Genomic DNA, 12,199 nt, shown 5'->3' with positions numbered 1-12,199 from the left:
ACGTTAATTTTGACCAAAACGCTCAAAACGTCCCCTTCTGCCGTTCCCTTTGGCGACCGGGGTCGTTTTGATCGCGGCTATGACGTCACTCATGACGTCATCATTTTCGCTCAAAACGACCCTCGACGAAGATGGGTCAGAGTGGGCGTTATAGTTTTTTTTTTAATTTTAACGCAACTATATCGCGAAAGCTATGTTCGGAAAGTTTTCAGGAGAGAGTAGAGACAAAAAAACTTTATATTATTTCATTACAAATAATATTTATATTACTTAAATAAATTAAATAACATTTAATGAAATATTTTGATTGGAAAATAAATTGTTTTAAATGAAAGGTCAAATGATTTCTTATAAAATATTATAATAATTAATACTAATTTTCATCTCTCCTATACCTGTTGATTTATTCGTACTTGACTAAACATTATGCGGTATTGTTACCTAACGTTTATAATATGTATATTGTGACAATTATAGTCAATATTCAAAGTATGTGGTTTTGTTATTAAAATATGATTACTTAAAGTAAAAAAATGTAATACTAAAAACCAAACAAATATAATATTAAGTATGTATTTTATTTGTAAAATAAAATATGTAACTATAAACAATAAAATTAGTTTTATTTACGACTTGAAGAAAAGGATCATAATATCAAAGTTCGGTTCATTGTACCTATGTATAAAAAAATTTATAGTTCTTTTTTTAAACTTCTCAAAACGCTCAAAACGATCCATAATCCGTTTCACTTGGGTTTGTATCGCTGATGCTCACATGCTAGTGGAACGGGAAAAACTACGGTCTTGAGCGTGAGCGTTTCTAACGTCATCTGGAACGCGGGGGACAGCGTTAGTTCCTTTTTTCGCCACATGCACTTAAAACCTTGTCGAGCTCTATGGTTATGGTTAAATAATATGGCGTCTTGATGGCGTCCATTTTTAACTTTAATCAAAGATTTGACATTTTGCATTGTAGTTAAAGTTAAAGTTAGTTGGTGCAACCCAGTCTAAGTCAACAGGTACAGGAGAGATGAAAATTAGTACTTATTATATTTTATAACAAATCATTTCACCTTTCATTTAAAACAATTTCTTTTCCAATCAAAAATTTTATTATTTAAATGTTATTTAATATAATAATAATAATAATAATATCTATGGACGCTTCACACCACGTCAGTCTGGCCCCGTGCTAAGTACCTAAAGGAATATATTATGTACTTATTTCAATTAAAATATTATTTGTAATGAAATACGAGTAATATGAAGTTTTTGTCTCTACTCTCTCCTCAAAACTTTCCGAACATGGCTTTCGCGATATAGTCCTATTTCCTACTAATATTATAAAGGCGAAAGTTTGTTTGGATGTATGGATGTTTGTTACTCTTTCACGCAAAAACTACTGAACGGATTTTAATGAAACTTTACAATATCATAGCTTATACATCAGAATAACACATAGCTACAATTTTAACCGACTTTCAAAATGGGGGAGGTCTTATGTTCGTTTTCTTATGTTCAACGATTACTTCGCCGTTTCTTAACCGATTTTCAAAATTTTTCTTTTGGTATATAGGGTAATAGGGTAATATCCCAATTTGGTATTATATTCACAAAAGTGGTGATCTGATGAAGGATCCATAAGTAATCGAGGGAACTCCTCAAAATTTATATGGAAACATGTGGTGACTTCGGTTTCGTGAGAAGTATTCTAAGCATATGCTACCACTAAGTAAGATTTTGCACCGAGGTAGACCTGGTATACCGTGGTTCGGAAGGTGCTGAGAGAACTCCTGACTCTTTATAGATACAAGTTTGGGAGTTTCGGCGTTGTTTTAAGAACGAAAAGCATTTGCTACAATGCAAATTACATTCATCATCAACATCATCATCATCATCACTACCATATTATACTATGTTATTGGCACTTTTCATAGTCTTTTAGATCGAGACTCGAGTTTGTCAAGCGATAATTTAAAAAAATCTATAAGTACCTACCTAATATTATAAACCTTAAGAGTAAGTATGTTTGCTTGAACGTCTCAAAATCTCAGGAACTACAGGTCCGATTTAAAAAATTATTTCAGTGTTAGATAGCTCATTTATCGAGTAACACTATAGGCTAATATTAATACGACCGAAGAAACTCAGGAAAATGTGGGAAAAACGGGGAAATATTAGAAATTACGAATTTTTATGGGAAAATATTGTACAGTTTCCGTAAAATTCCTAATTTTCGCGGGCGGGGGCATCTAGTCACAAAATAAAATAAAAAAAACTAGAACGCCCACTTTGACCCATCTTCGTCGAGGGTCATGAGTGACGTCATAGCCGCGAACAAAACGGCCGCGGTCGTCAAATGGAATGGCAAAAGGGGACGTTTTGAGCGTTTTGGTCAAAATTAACGTCAACTGGAACGCAGCCTTAGGCCGGCCGCAAATTGTCCGAAATTTCTGATCAGAAACATATGAACTGCCATCCGATCGAGTACTCTGGTGTTTCGTCCCAACCAAGGTTTTTGGGCCCAGTGGGCCCAATCACCAGATATGAATTTTTAACATTTTTTTCATCTGGCGGTTGGTCCCAAGTAATTATTTTTTATGACTTTTGGGCTTATGTCCGTAGGGCTAGATTTGAATAAAAACAAAATAGTTGCTTTGTATGAAAGCATTTATTACAAACTGAATGAATATAATATGATACTTATTTAAAGAAAAATAATACAATGGACATGTATACAGGGTGTAAGAAAAATAAGTGATAATACTTTAGGGTGTGTACGTGTTCCTTGTAGAGAGTTCACTGTGAAAGTAGCAGCGCTGAAAGACCAAAAATTTTTTTCACTTTTGTATGGGGAACTCGTGACGCTCGGGCCGTTGCCCATACAAAAGTGAATTTTTTTTTCGTCTTTCAGCACTGCTACTTTCACAGTGAACTCTCTACAAGGAACACGTACACAACCTAAAGTATTATCACTTATTTTTGTTACACCCTGTATATTAAAATCTCTTAGATAACAAAAGTACTTATTTTCTAAATAATCTAATTATATTATTATTGTATAGTTATTTCAGTTTAAAATTTATTTATAATTATTATTTTTATATGAAGCTTATACAGTGTGTAATAAAAATAAGTGATAATACTTTAGGGTGTGTACGTGTTCCTTGTAGAGAGTTCACTGTTAAAGTAGCAGCTCTGAAAGACGAAAATTTTTTTTCACTTTTGTATGGGCAATGGCTCGAGCGTCACGAGTTTCCCCATACAAAAGTGAAAAATTTTTTTGGTATTTCAGCGCTGCTATTTTCACAGTAAACTCTGTACAAGGAACACGTACACACCCTAAAGTATTATCACTTATTTTTGTTACACCCTGTATATTTCTTTAATTGGCAAATTATAGGTATATAATTTTTTTGTAAGAGAACGACTAATTAATTAATTAATTTTATATGAGTTTAATTCAATTACGCGCCATTGTTCTGGCAGAATGTTAAAACTATAAGTATTTAATAAAACCTTTATATCAACAACATTCTGGCAATACAAAAAGAAGCTGGAGACAGACAGACGGACAGACAGACATTGAAGTCTTACTAATAGGGTCCCGTTTTTACTCTTTGGGTACGGAACCCTAAAAAGACCATTTTTCAAAGAAAACGGCAATATCATACTGTATAAAAGACCTTATAATATATTATGTAGTATATTATGTACTCTTCTAAATCCTTACATAAATGAGCCGTCACCTTTGTTCATACTCTTATTATTTATTATTATCAAGCGAATGGTCGAAGTAGTGAATTTTGCATATAATATTATAATGTTATCACTGTTTGACAATTTAATCTTATCATTTCAAGACCGTAGCGTTGTTCCGAAGAAATTTATTCGATATTTCCATAGTATCGAGTACGACATTCATTGAAACCAAATCGATTTTCAAATCGCTGTCATACACTATTTTTTGTCAAAACTATATCGATTTAAAGCCGATTTATTTTTTCAATCTCTATTGCCGATTGCCGGTCTGATTCTCAGACCTACTCAACATGCTCACAAAATTTCATAAGAATCGGTCAAGCCGTTTCGGAGGAGTATGGCAACGATAACTGTGACACGATAATTTTATATATTAGATTAAAAAGCCTTCTACAACTGTTCATCGGCCTGTAAAGGTTTTCTCCTGTAAAGGTTGCTTTTAGTGTGTCTATTTAATTTTTGTTTGTTTCCCATAGTTTCGATTAAATATTTTCTCAATCCGGAGTAAAGAAAAAGAAGTACATCCTGTCCTCAGGCGCGCGCGAACGCGACTGTTGGCGACTGAGAGGTGAGACAAATTTAGCGGTGAAGCTCCAATGTGGTTTTTCTTAAATATTTTAAAAAATATAAAGAATATTAAAAATCCGCTAGGTCAAACCCTCGGTGATAGAATTTTATATGATGTGTAAAAATATTAACTCAGTTTAATGCATGGTTTTGGCAATATATGAAAAAAATCGTCAAAATTAGATAATAATAATAATAATAAATAATAAATATACTTTATTGTGCACACGTTAAGAAGAAAATTACAACATTTATTATCTAATACAGTGTACTACAATGGCGGCCTTATTACTAATTAGTAATTTCTTCCAGGCAACCACAGTAAAAGGACTGAATATTATTGAATTATTATTATGAGTGTGCAATATTATAGTTGATAAGATGACATTATTTTTAATGATACATACACAAATACATACATACCAACATTAATATAATACACATATAAATAGGTAATAACATAAAAAGTAAGTACAGAAACAAATTTAGAGGTTGGAACTTATAACTAACAATAATAACTTGATGATCAATTTTGAATATTAATTATAATAGCATGAATGTCAATTTATATAGGATGGGTATTATCACTAATAGAAAGAAAATGTTCTTTTACCAGCATCTTAAACCGATAATGTGTAGCCGTCATTCTTATATGGGTTGGTAGTGAATTCCACAGCCTTATTCCCGTAGCAGCAAAAGAAGAGTTATAGTATTTAGTTTGTTGCACAGGCACGTCTAAAAGGCGATTTGAAGCAGAACGTAACTCTTTCTCTGCTTGTCGAAACGAAAAGTTATCCTTTAAATAAGACGGCAGATACGGATCATGTATGATGGAGAACACAAGTGACAGAATGCGAGCATCACGTCGAAGACGAATTGGCAGCCACTTGAGTTAGATGCATTTTTGTGATTTTTTTCTATCGAGAAAATTTTACGATATCACAGTATAGCAATATTAGATGTCATATTGCTATACTGTGACGATATCGTGTTTTCGCTCAGATCGAATTCTTGGAAATATAATGTAGTATCTATGTTTAGAAAATGAAATAATTCGGGGCTTATTTTCAAGTATAAAAATGAATTATAAAATCGACATTTTAGGGTTAGTCGCCCCCTTAAGAAGGCGACTAATCCAAAATTGACGATTTTATAAATCACTAACTGTTGCCCGCGACTTCGTCCGCGTGGACTTCAGTTTATAGCGCGCGATGTCAACAAAATTGGTGTCAAAAGCTTTTATAAAAAAACCCTGGTACCCCTTAAATCAATACAGCTGTGCAGTGTGCACACAATAAGTACTTCATTTATTTATATTAAACTTTATATTTTATGCCAAATTTTAAAGCTTATTCAGCCCCCCAATTACACAACTTTACCCATAAACTATTTATCATTGATAGGTTTAGCCCCAATTTCACCAACGTCTGTTAGTGTTAACCGCTTGTTAAAATGTCCTGTCTTCTCTTTCATTCATATGAAAAACGAAACAGCTAACGTGATACTAATTCGAGCATTAACTTTAACAGTCGTTGGTGAAATTTGGTCTTAAGGTTACGTCACTGCCTGCACAGATAAAGTATTGAGTTATTTAATACCGTAGAATAGATATAACAATCGAAAAAAATCGAGACTTAAATGTAAGATGATACCACCTCTTATAGAAAGAAAAATTAGATACTACATTATATGTCCGAGAATTCGATCTGAGCAAAAACACGATATCTTAAAATTTTCTCGATAGAAAAAAATCACAAAGATGCATCTAATTTTCACGAATTTTTCATTTATTGCCATAATCGTGCATTGAACTAAGTTAATATTTTAACACATTGTATAAAATTCTGTCATTGAGAGATCGACCTAGCGGATTTTTAAAATGTTGTATATTTATCGAGTTATTGAGAAAAAACTAATTTGGCGATGAATCCGCGTCGTTCTATTTCACTTGGCATATGAAAGACGGGCGTGAGTGTGAAGTGAGAAGGACGATGTTTGATTTTTGGGGTTATTCGCCCTCTTAATATGAATTGCAAGCAGACTTGCATTTTGCGATTTTAAAAGAATGAATCATGACATGATTCATAATATCTTCAAAGCGACCATTTTAGTCCCGCGGGAAACAGTGAAGTTTGTGGAATTATATGAAGCCGAGGAATGCAGTTGTCATCTTTAATGCATTGAGAATATAACCTCCTCCTTTTTGGAAGTCGGTTAAAAATATTACTACTAGGATGTAAAGCCTATAGACCGTAACTGCGTGTAAACAAAATTCCGATTGGGCTCCTATACGATCTAGCTCGTATAGTGAAAACCCGGCAGTAAAAAAATAGATTTTTGGTGCGATCTCTCGGCACCGCGGCGATATGGTATGGTTAAGATCGTTTGCTCAGGGGATGGTTTTAATAATATCTAAAGTTCTCTAATTTCTAGTTAATATTCTATGAAAACGCTGATTCCCTAAAACTATGGACGTGGTCAAATTATATCCACCTATTTATTTTAGTAAGTACAATTAGTAATAGTTTTCTTTAGTACTTATTTTGTGTTTGTGTACAACAGCGGTATACGAAATTTTGTTTAAATTTCGTAAAACCTCGATAATAGTTTGTAGTAATAGGTATCGTTGCGATCATAATGGAATCTTGAATGGAATCCAGTATAATTAGAAAAATATACATATAATACTTACTTAAATGGAACAAATATTACTAAGTAGACACGGTTCGCTACAACTTTTACTTTCTTTTAGTCGTAAAATACACCTAGTTCCTTATGTTGCTCGCATCCTCATCCACGCTGCCCGTTGGCATGTGACCGACGCGCGCACACGCACCTTGCACTCTGTGAACGGTTGCTTAGAGATAAAATTGCCAGATTCCGAAATGTGTACCAATAGACCGCGACAGCCCGACTAGGTGAAACGGGAGACATGGTGGACCGAGAGACACGCGAGGTGTCGGTAATTACCTACACTTTTCATACGCGAGTCGTGACGCACACGAGAGGATCAGACTCACACACCTAATCGGGCCCACGTGTAGCTATGGTCTGCGTCTCGCTTTTTGTCGTACATTTTATTGGAGAAATTAGCTTGGAAAATAGTTCTTTATCATGTTCAAGTTCAGTTACATAAGTACGCGTGCAGAAGAATTGGTGCGGAATGGCGGATGTTTGGTGGTGCTCGCCAGTGAAGCGGCTCGCAGTTATATACTCCGGCGGGCGCCCTCGTCCGGCAGTCGACGTTAGGCCACCCTCGTGTGCGAAATTTGTTTTATCGTTGGAGTGCAGTTAATAAGGAAAAATGTGCGCCCTACTTCACACAACGGTTCTCGCCGTCGTCTGCGTAGCCGTAGTGGCCGCTAACGTTCACGGGCCCAGGAGATCCAGAATATTGGATTTGGAAAAAGTGCCGGAATACAGACAGAACGAGGTCGACAGCGGCAGAGCCGACGAGAGCTCCTGGTGGCCGTCGGCGGAGTTCGCCGTGCTGCAGAAAGTTTACGACGATTGCAGCGAGCAGAGACACATCACCCTGTGCCTCAAGGGCAAAGCTCTCACGGTGTTGTCGAGGGCAGTGGAGCAGGTGAAAAGTGTTACGAGTGTCATTTGAGTGTATTAAGTGATAGCATTTATTAACGTAAAATTGTGTTGCGCAGGAGAGCATACAGCTCGCCGACGGGCTAACGTTGGTCAAGCAGTCTGATGCGCCCGCTGCAGTGGCAGAGCCTCGCTTCCTTCCCGGCATGACGACGGAAGACAAAATTGACGCAGCTTTGAAAACCAAGTTCGAGCAGCTGCTCAACACTCACACGGTGTCTATGGATCTCGCTTCGGAAGGTAGAGGAAGAGGTACGTGCAATCGTTTTTGTCAGCATTTGTGAGTTATTTGAGTTTGAGTTTGTTAATTGGGTTCCAATGTATTATTATTAATGTAAATTTTCGCATTCCAGGAAAGAAGGCCCTCCCTTACCTCATGCTCGGTATTTTCACGACCGTGAGCATCGTCGGAGGCATGGCTCTCAAGACCTTAGCCGCCATAGCCGGTAAAGCTCTCATCGCTAGCAAAGTCGCTCTCACGATCGCTGGTATTATCGCTCTCAAGAAGCTGTTCAGCCAGGACGGAGCCGCCGCCGAAACGACGTTCCAAGTCCACGCCGATGGTCATCACAGGTTTGTTTAATTATTGGTACTGCTGGACACTGTAGTAACCGTGCTACGTGACAGATGTTTAATTCGTAATGTTTTAATTCTAGTCTTTAATTCGAAGGCGGAACCTGTACGTTGTGAGGCCAGTGAGGTCGGGCGCGCTGGACCCATACTCCCTATACTAGACGGACGAAGCTCGCGGCTTCGTTATACTTTGGCGCGCCACCTTTCTAGCGACATCGACGAGAACATGCCAAAATCTACAAAATGACCTCAAACCAAAGCTTAGTCCACTGAGTGGATCGTCCTCCTAATTTATCGTTAGCCCTCCCTGTATAAAATGTCAGTTAATAATTTATTGTTATTTATATGTTTCGACTACGGTAATAGGATTATTTAATTGTTAATTTAATGACTAAAGTGATGTAAGTTACAAAATAAAAAAAGTAAAACATGTATTGATATTATTTTCCCAGCATTGTACATTTTCAGGTTAAATTATTATTATTAACAAGACGATTACACAATATTCGAGATGATTATCGAAATTAAAGTCACTTGCACTGCACTACAAAGTACCTTACCTGAACCAGCAAAAATAGGTATGCATAGTTAACTAAAATAGACTAACCTACTCGATTAGTCAATTAATATATTTTTTTTATAATTATGGTCTCGCTTTAATATGATATGGAAATGAGGGATTGTTATTTTTGATTTAAATTATTTTTTACTTTACTTTAAGTCGAATCGCAACCGCAGGCCAAGCTTTACATTATGAGAAACGGTATCGTTGTGCTAGAATTTTCTTTGGCGGGTGGGGTAGGTACGTATCTTTAGTATCAGGCTTTGGTAATAGACATGACTATCTTTGATGCAAAAAACCTATAAAAAAACCTTAAAAATACTTGTTCCATGAAAGTAACCACCCCGGCAGCTGCCGGCCGAAAAATGTAGCTATTAACCTCGTATTAACACTTTTCCTACTAGATATTTTTTATTTTATTATCTTGTATTATAACTCACAATGTAACGGATGAACGTAGACTCACCTAAACCCACATATCGGTTGTCGATATCCTAGTTAACTACTTTCTTGGCATGCTCTACTGGACATGGGTCTAGAAAAATGATAAGATTCAATATTACGGCCGGCACGGTGAAAAGTAGAAAGTTTTAATCAATTCACTGCACATGCATGCATGCATACTGCGAGCGCGGAGCTGCTTCCGATTATTCCCGCTTTATCGAGCAACGGGGTAATATAAATCGCCAATACGGAAACAAAGAAAGCCAAAGCACGGGTTTGGGTTTAATCGTAACGCGGATAAATAGAGTATCAGTGGAGCCGAATTGTGGCGGCGCGTCGTTTGTTCGGATGCGGAAGGTCAGGCCGTTGATTAGTCGGCGCCGGCAGAGGCCGACCACATTGCGCGTTTGTGCGCCCGGACGCTGTTTATAATGCAGATATGTGTTTGCCCAATCGCTGCACGCTACGTTGGCTATATGGCATAGTTAATGTGGCTCCGGTCTCTTTGCATACGCAAATATAGGGCGGGCGGAGTGGCTCTGATTAAGCAGGACGCTGCGGCGGTGTAGGCTTCGTTTCTGTTTTAGGAACGTTACGCTTGATTACTTTTCTGGCATTCGTGTAAATCAGCGCTGATCTCTACTCTCCTCGGTAATGAGGTGCAAATTAATCTGTCACCACGCGTGTCCGATAGAAAGTATTTATTCATTGAAAAAGTTTACTACTTTTACATTCCCACATACGACTCGAGCATCGGAGAATATTATAGCCACCATGACTACGCGAGTGCTTTCCAAAGTGAGACTTCTACGTCTACGCCACATAAATCATAATAGGCTTACCATTCCTTTACCTGGAATGACGGATAGTATATAATTAGGCTCATGCAAGATTCAGGGCGTGACAACCTCGTGCGTCCGCCGGGAGCCGGCCCAGGCTGACGGTGCATTAGCTGATATCAGCTGCGAAGGTGTCCGCAGTCAATCGCTTTCAATACTTGATGCTATGTCTCAAATTAGAACCTATCACAATGGATATCCGCAATTAGAACTAATACCTATAATCCAAGAATACAACATAGCCCCGAGTAACGTGCGACCAAATTAATATTTCAGTTACGAAACTTTCGACTGCACAATTTTCAGTGATTACATGGCAGTAGCGGTATTGACTCCCTGTCAAAAACTTGTCATTTTCTATACAAACCTGCGATTGACAATATCTGACACTTCATTGTCAACGTAACTCCCACACTTCAACCGTTTTGAATTTGCTTCTTTTTCGCATACTAAAATATAACAGTAGCTACGAAACACATTCAAATTTAGGAAATCAAGACGTTGACAATAATTGTCACTTGTAGTTGTATAATAAGTAATAACACAAAATGTAGACTCGCGGACAACATTTTTGACACACACTTCCAGATTTTATCATTCGTAGTGTATAAATGGGTAAATAAATAATATTATGAAGAAAATATCATTACTTACTTAGATTGTTTTCTTTCGTTTTTTTTACTTCTTAGTGTGTGCACAATAAAGAATATTTATTATTATTATATTATTGTTTTCTTAGTAGATAGCTATAAGATTATAATTTATACCAGTATGAAGAAGTGTAAAAATATTGTCGCGTGTAAATATGATTTTCTGTTCCATCCATTGTCATTGAATTGTTGCATCCAGATAGGTCACCGGGAGAATGAGTTTCTGTAGTCACAGTAATCGTAAGTTTACCGAATATGATTCCTCCTTTTTTGGAAGTCGGTTAAAAAAAGGATCTTAGATGTTGACCAGGGATGCCAAATTTCATTGAAATCGGTGCAGCCGATTCAGAGATTAGCCTGTACAAACAGACAAACAGATAAACAGACAAACAGACAGAGAAACAAAAATTTCAAAAACAGTTAAAATGTGTTCTACTACTCTTCTAACATACCCCTGACTCGTTTTTTCAAGTTTATTTTCAATGTACAAAAATTTTACCTCTACGATTTTATTATAAGTATAGATATATAGATTAGATGACGCCCGCTGACGATTAAAAGTATCCTTGTCCTTTCCCGGGATTCAAAGTATTTCCATACCTTTCAGCAAGATCGGTTGAGCGGTTTGTGCGTAAAGAGACAAATAACTGACAGTCAGACACACTTTCGTATTTATAATATTAGTATGGATATAATTGGTCGAATGTTGGCCACAGGCTTGAGCGACAGTAATCAATCTTGGGCATATAATATATGAGTGCAAACATGACAGCGTATGTGCTGGTGCGGGCTCGCTCGGAGTTACTTTACGGGCGAGCGGTCAAAGTATCCGACATAAACCTATTTTGTTCTCTTCTTATATTGGATGTACGCTCCCTTCTTCACCCGCCGCTGCCGTCCGTTGTCCTTTGTGTAGGGCTGTCGGCAGCTGAAAACAAATTAAATAAATTATTTTATGTTGTCTACCGGCCAGTACAACGTAACGATTTTTGAGTTGGAGGACGACCTCCAAAATGGAGGTTGTGTTCAATTTCCACGTTGAAACAACAATGTTGTGTCTATCATTAGATGGGGTTAACTACAGCGAAAGAGTGCTTGTTCTTGAGTTGCAGAATCAGATCTAAACACACAAGAATTGCAAAAATCTCTTGCGTTGCCTTTTTGCCTCGATTACTTGAAGCAGGCCACCATTACTGAAACCAG

General features: G+C 37.0%; 1 protein-coding gene across 2 annotated transcripts; it reads left to right on the top strand.

The window, feature by feature from the left end:
- Window positions 1–7,050: 7,050 nt before the first annotated feature.
- LOC121726672 lies at window positions 7,051–8,890 on the top strand. Of its 2 annotated transcripts, none has more exons than XM_042114136.1 (4): window positions 7,051–7,914; window positions 7,988–8,180; window positions 8,282–8,501; window positions 8,599–8,890. In XM_042114136.1, the coding sequence occupies exons 1-4, from the start codon at window positions 7,633–7,635 to the stop codon at window positions 8,660–8,662; spliced, it is 759 nt and encodes a 252-aa protein (XP_041970070.1). In that variant the 5' UTR covers window positions 7,051–7,632; the 3' UTR covers window positions 8,663–8,890. The 2 variants fall into 2 exon arrangements, with proteins under 2 accessions (XP_041970070.1, XP_041970079.1); XM_042114145.1 differs by having other exon boundaries at window positions 8,585–8,890.
- Window positions 8,891–12,199: the final 3,309 nt, after the last annotated feature.

This window comes from Aricia agestis, chromosome 1 (genome assembly GCF_905147365.1).
Source record: "Aricia agestis chromosome 1, ilAriAges1.1, whole genome shotgun sequence".
NCBI classification, from domain to species: Eukaryota; Metazoa; Arthropoda; class Insecta; order Lepidoptera; family Lycaenidae; genus Aricia; species Aricia agestis.
The sequence above is the reverse complement of the archived record's forward strand: the minus strand, read 5'-3'. Positions and strand labels throughout refer to the sequence as shown.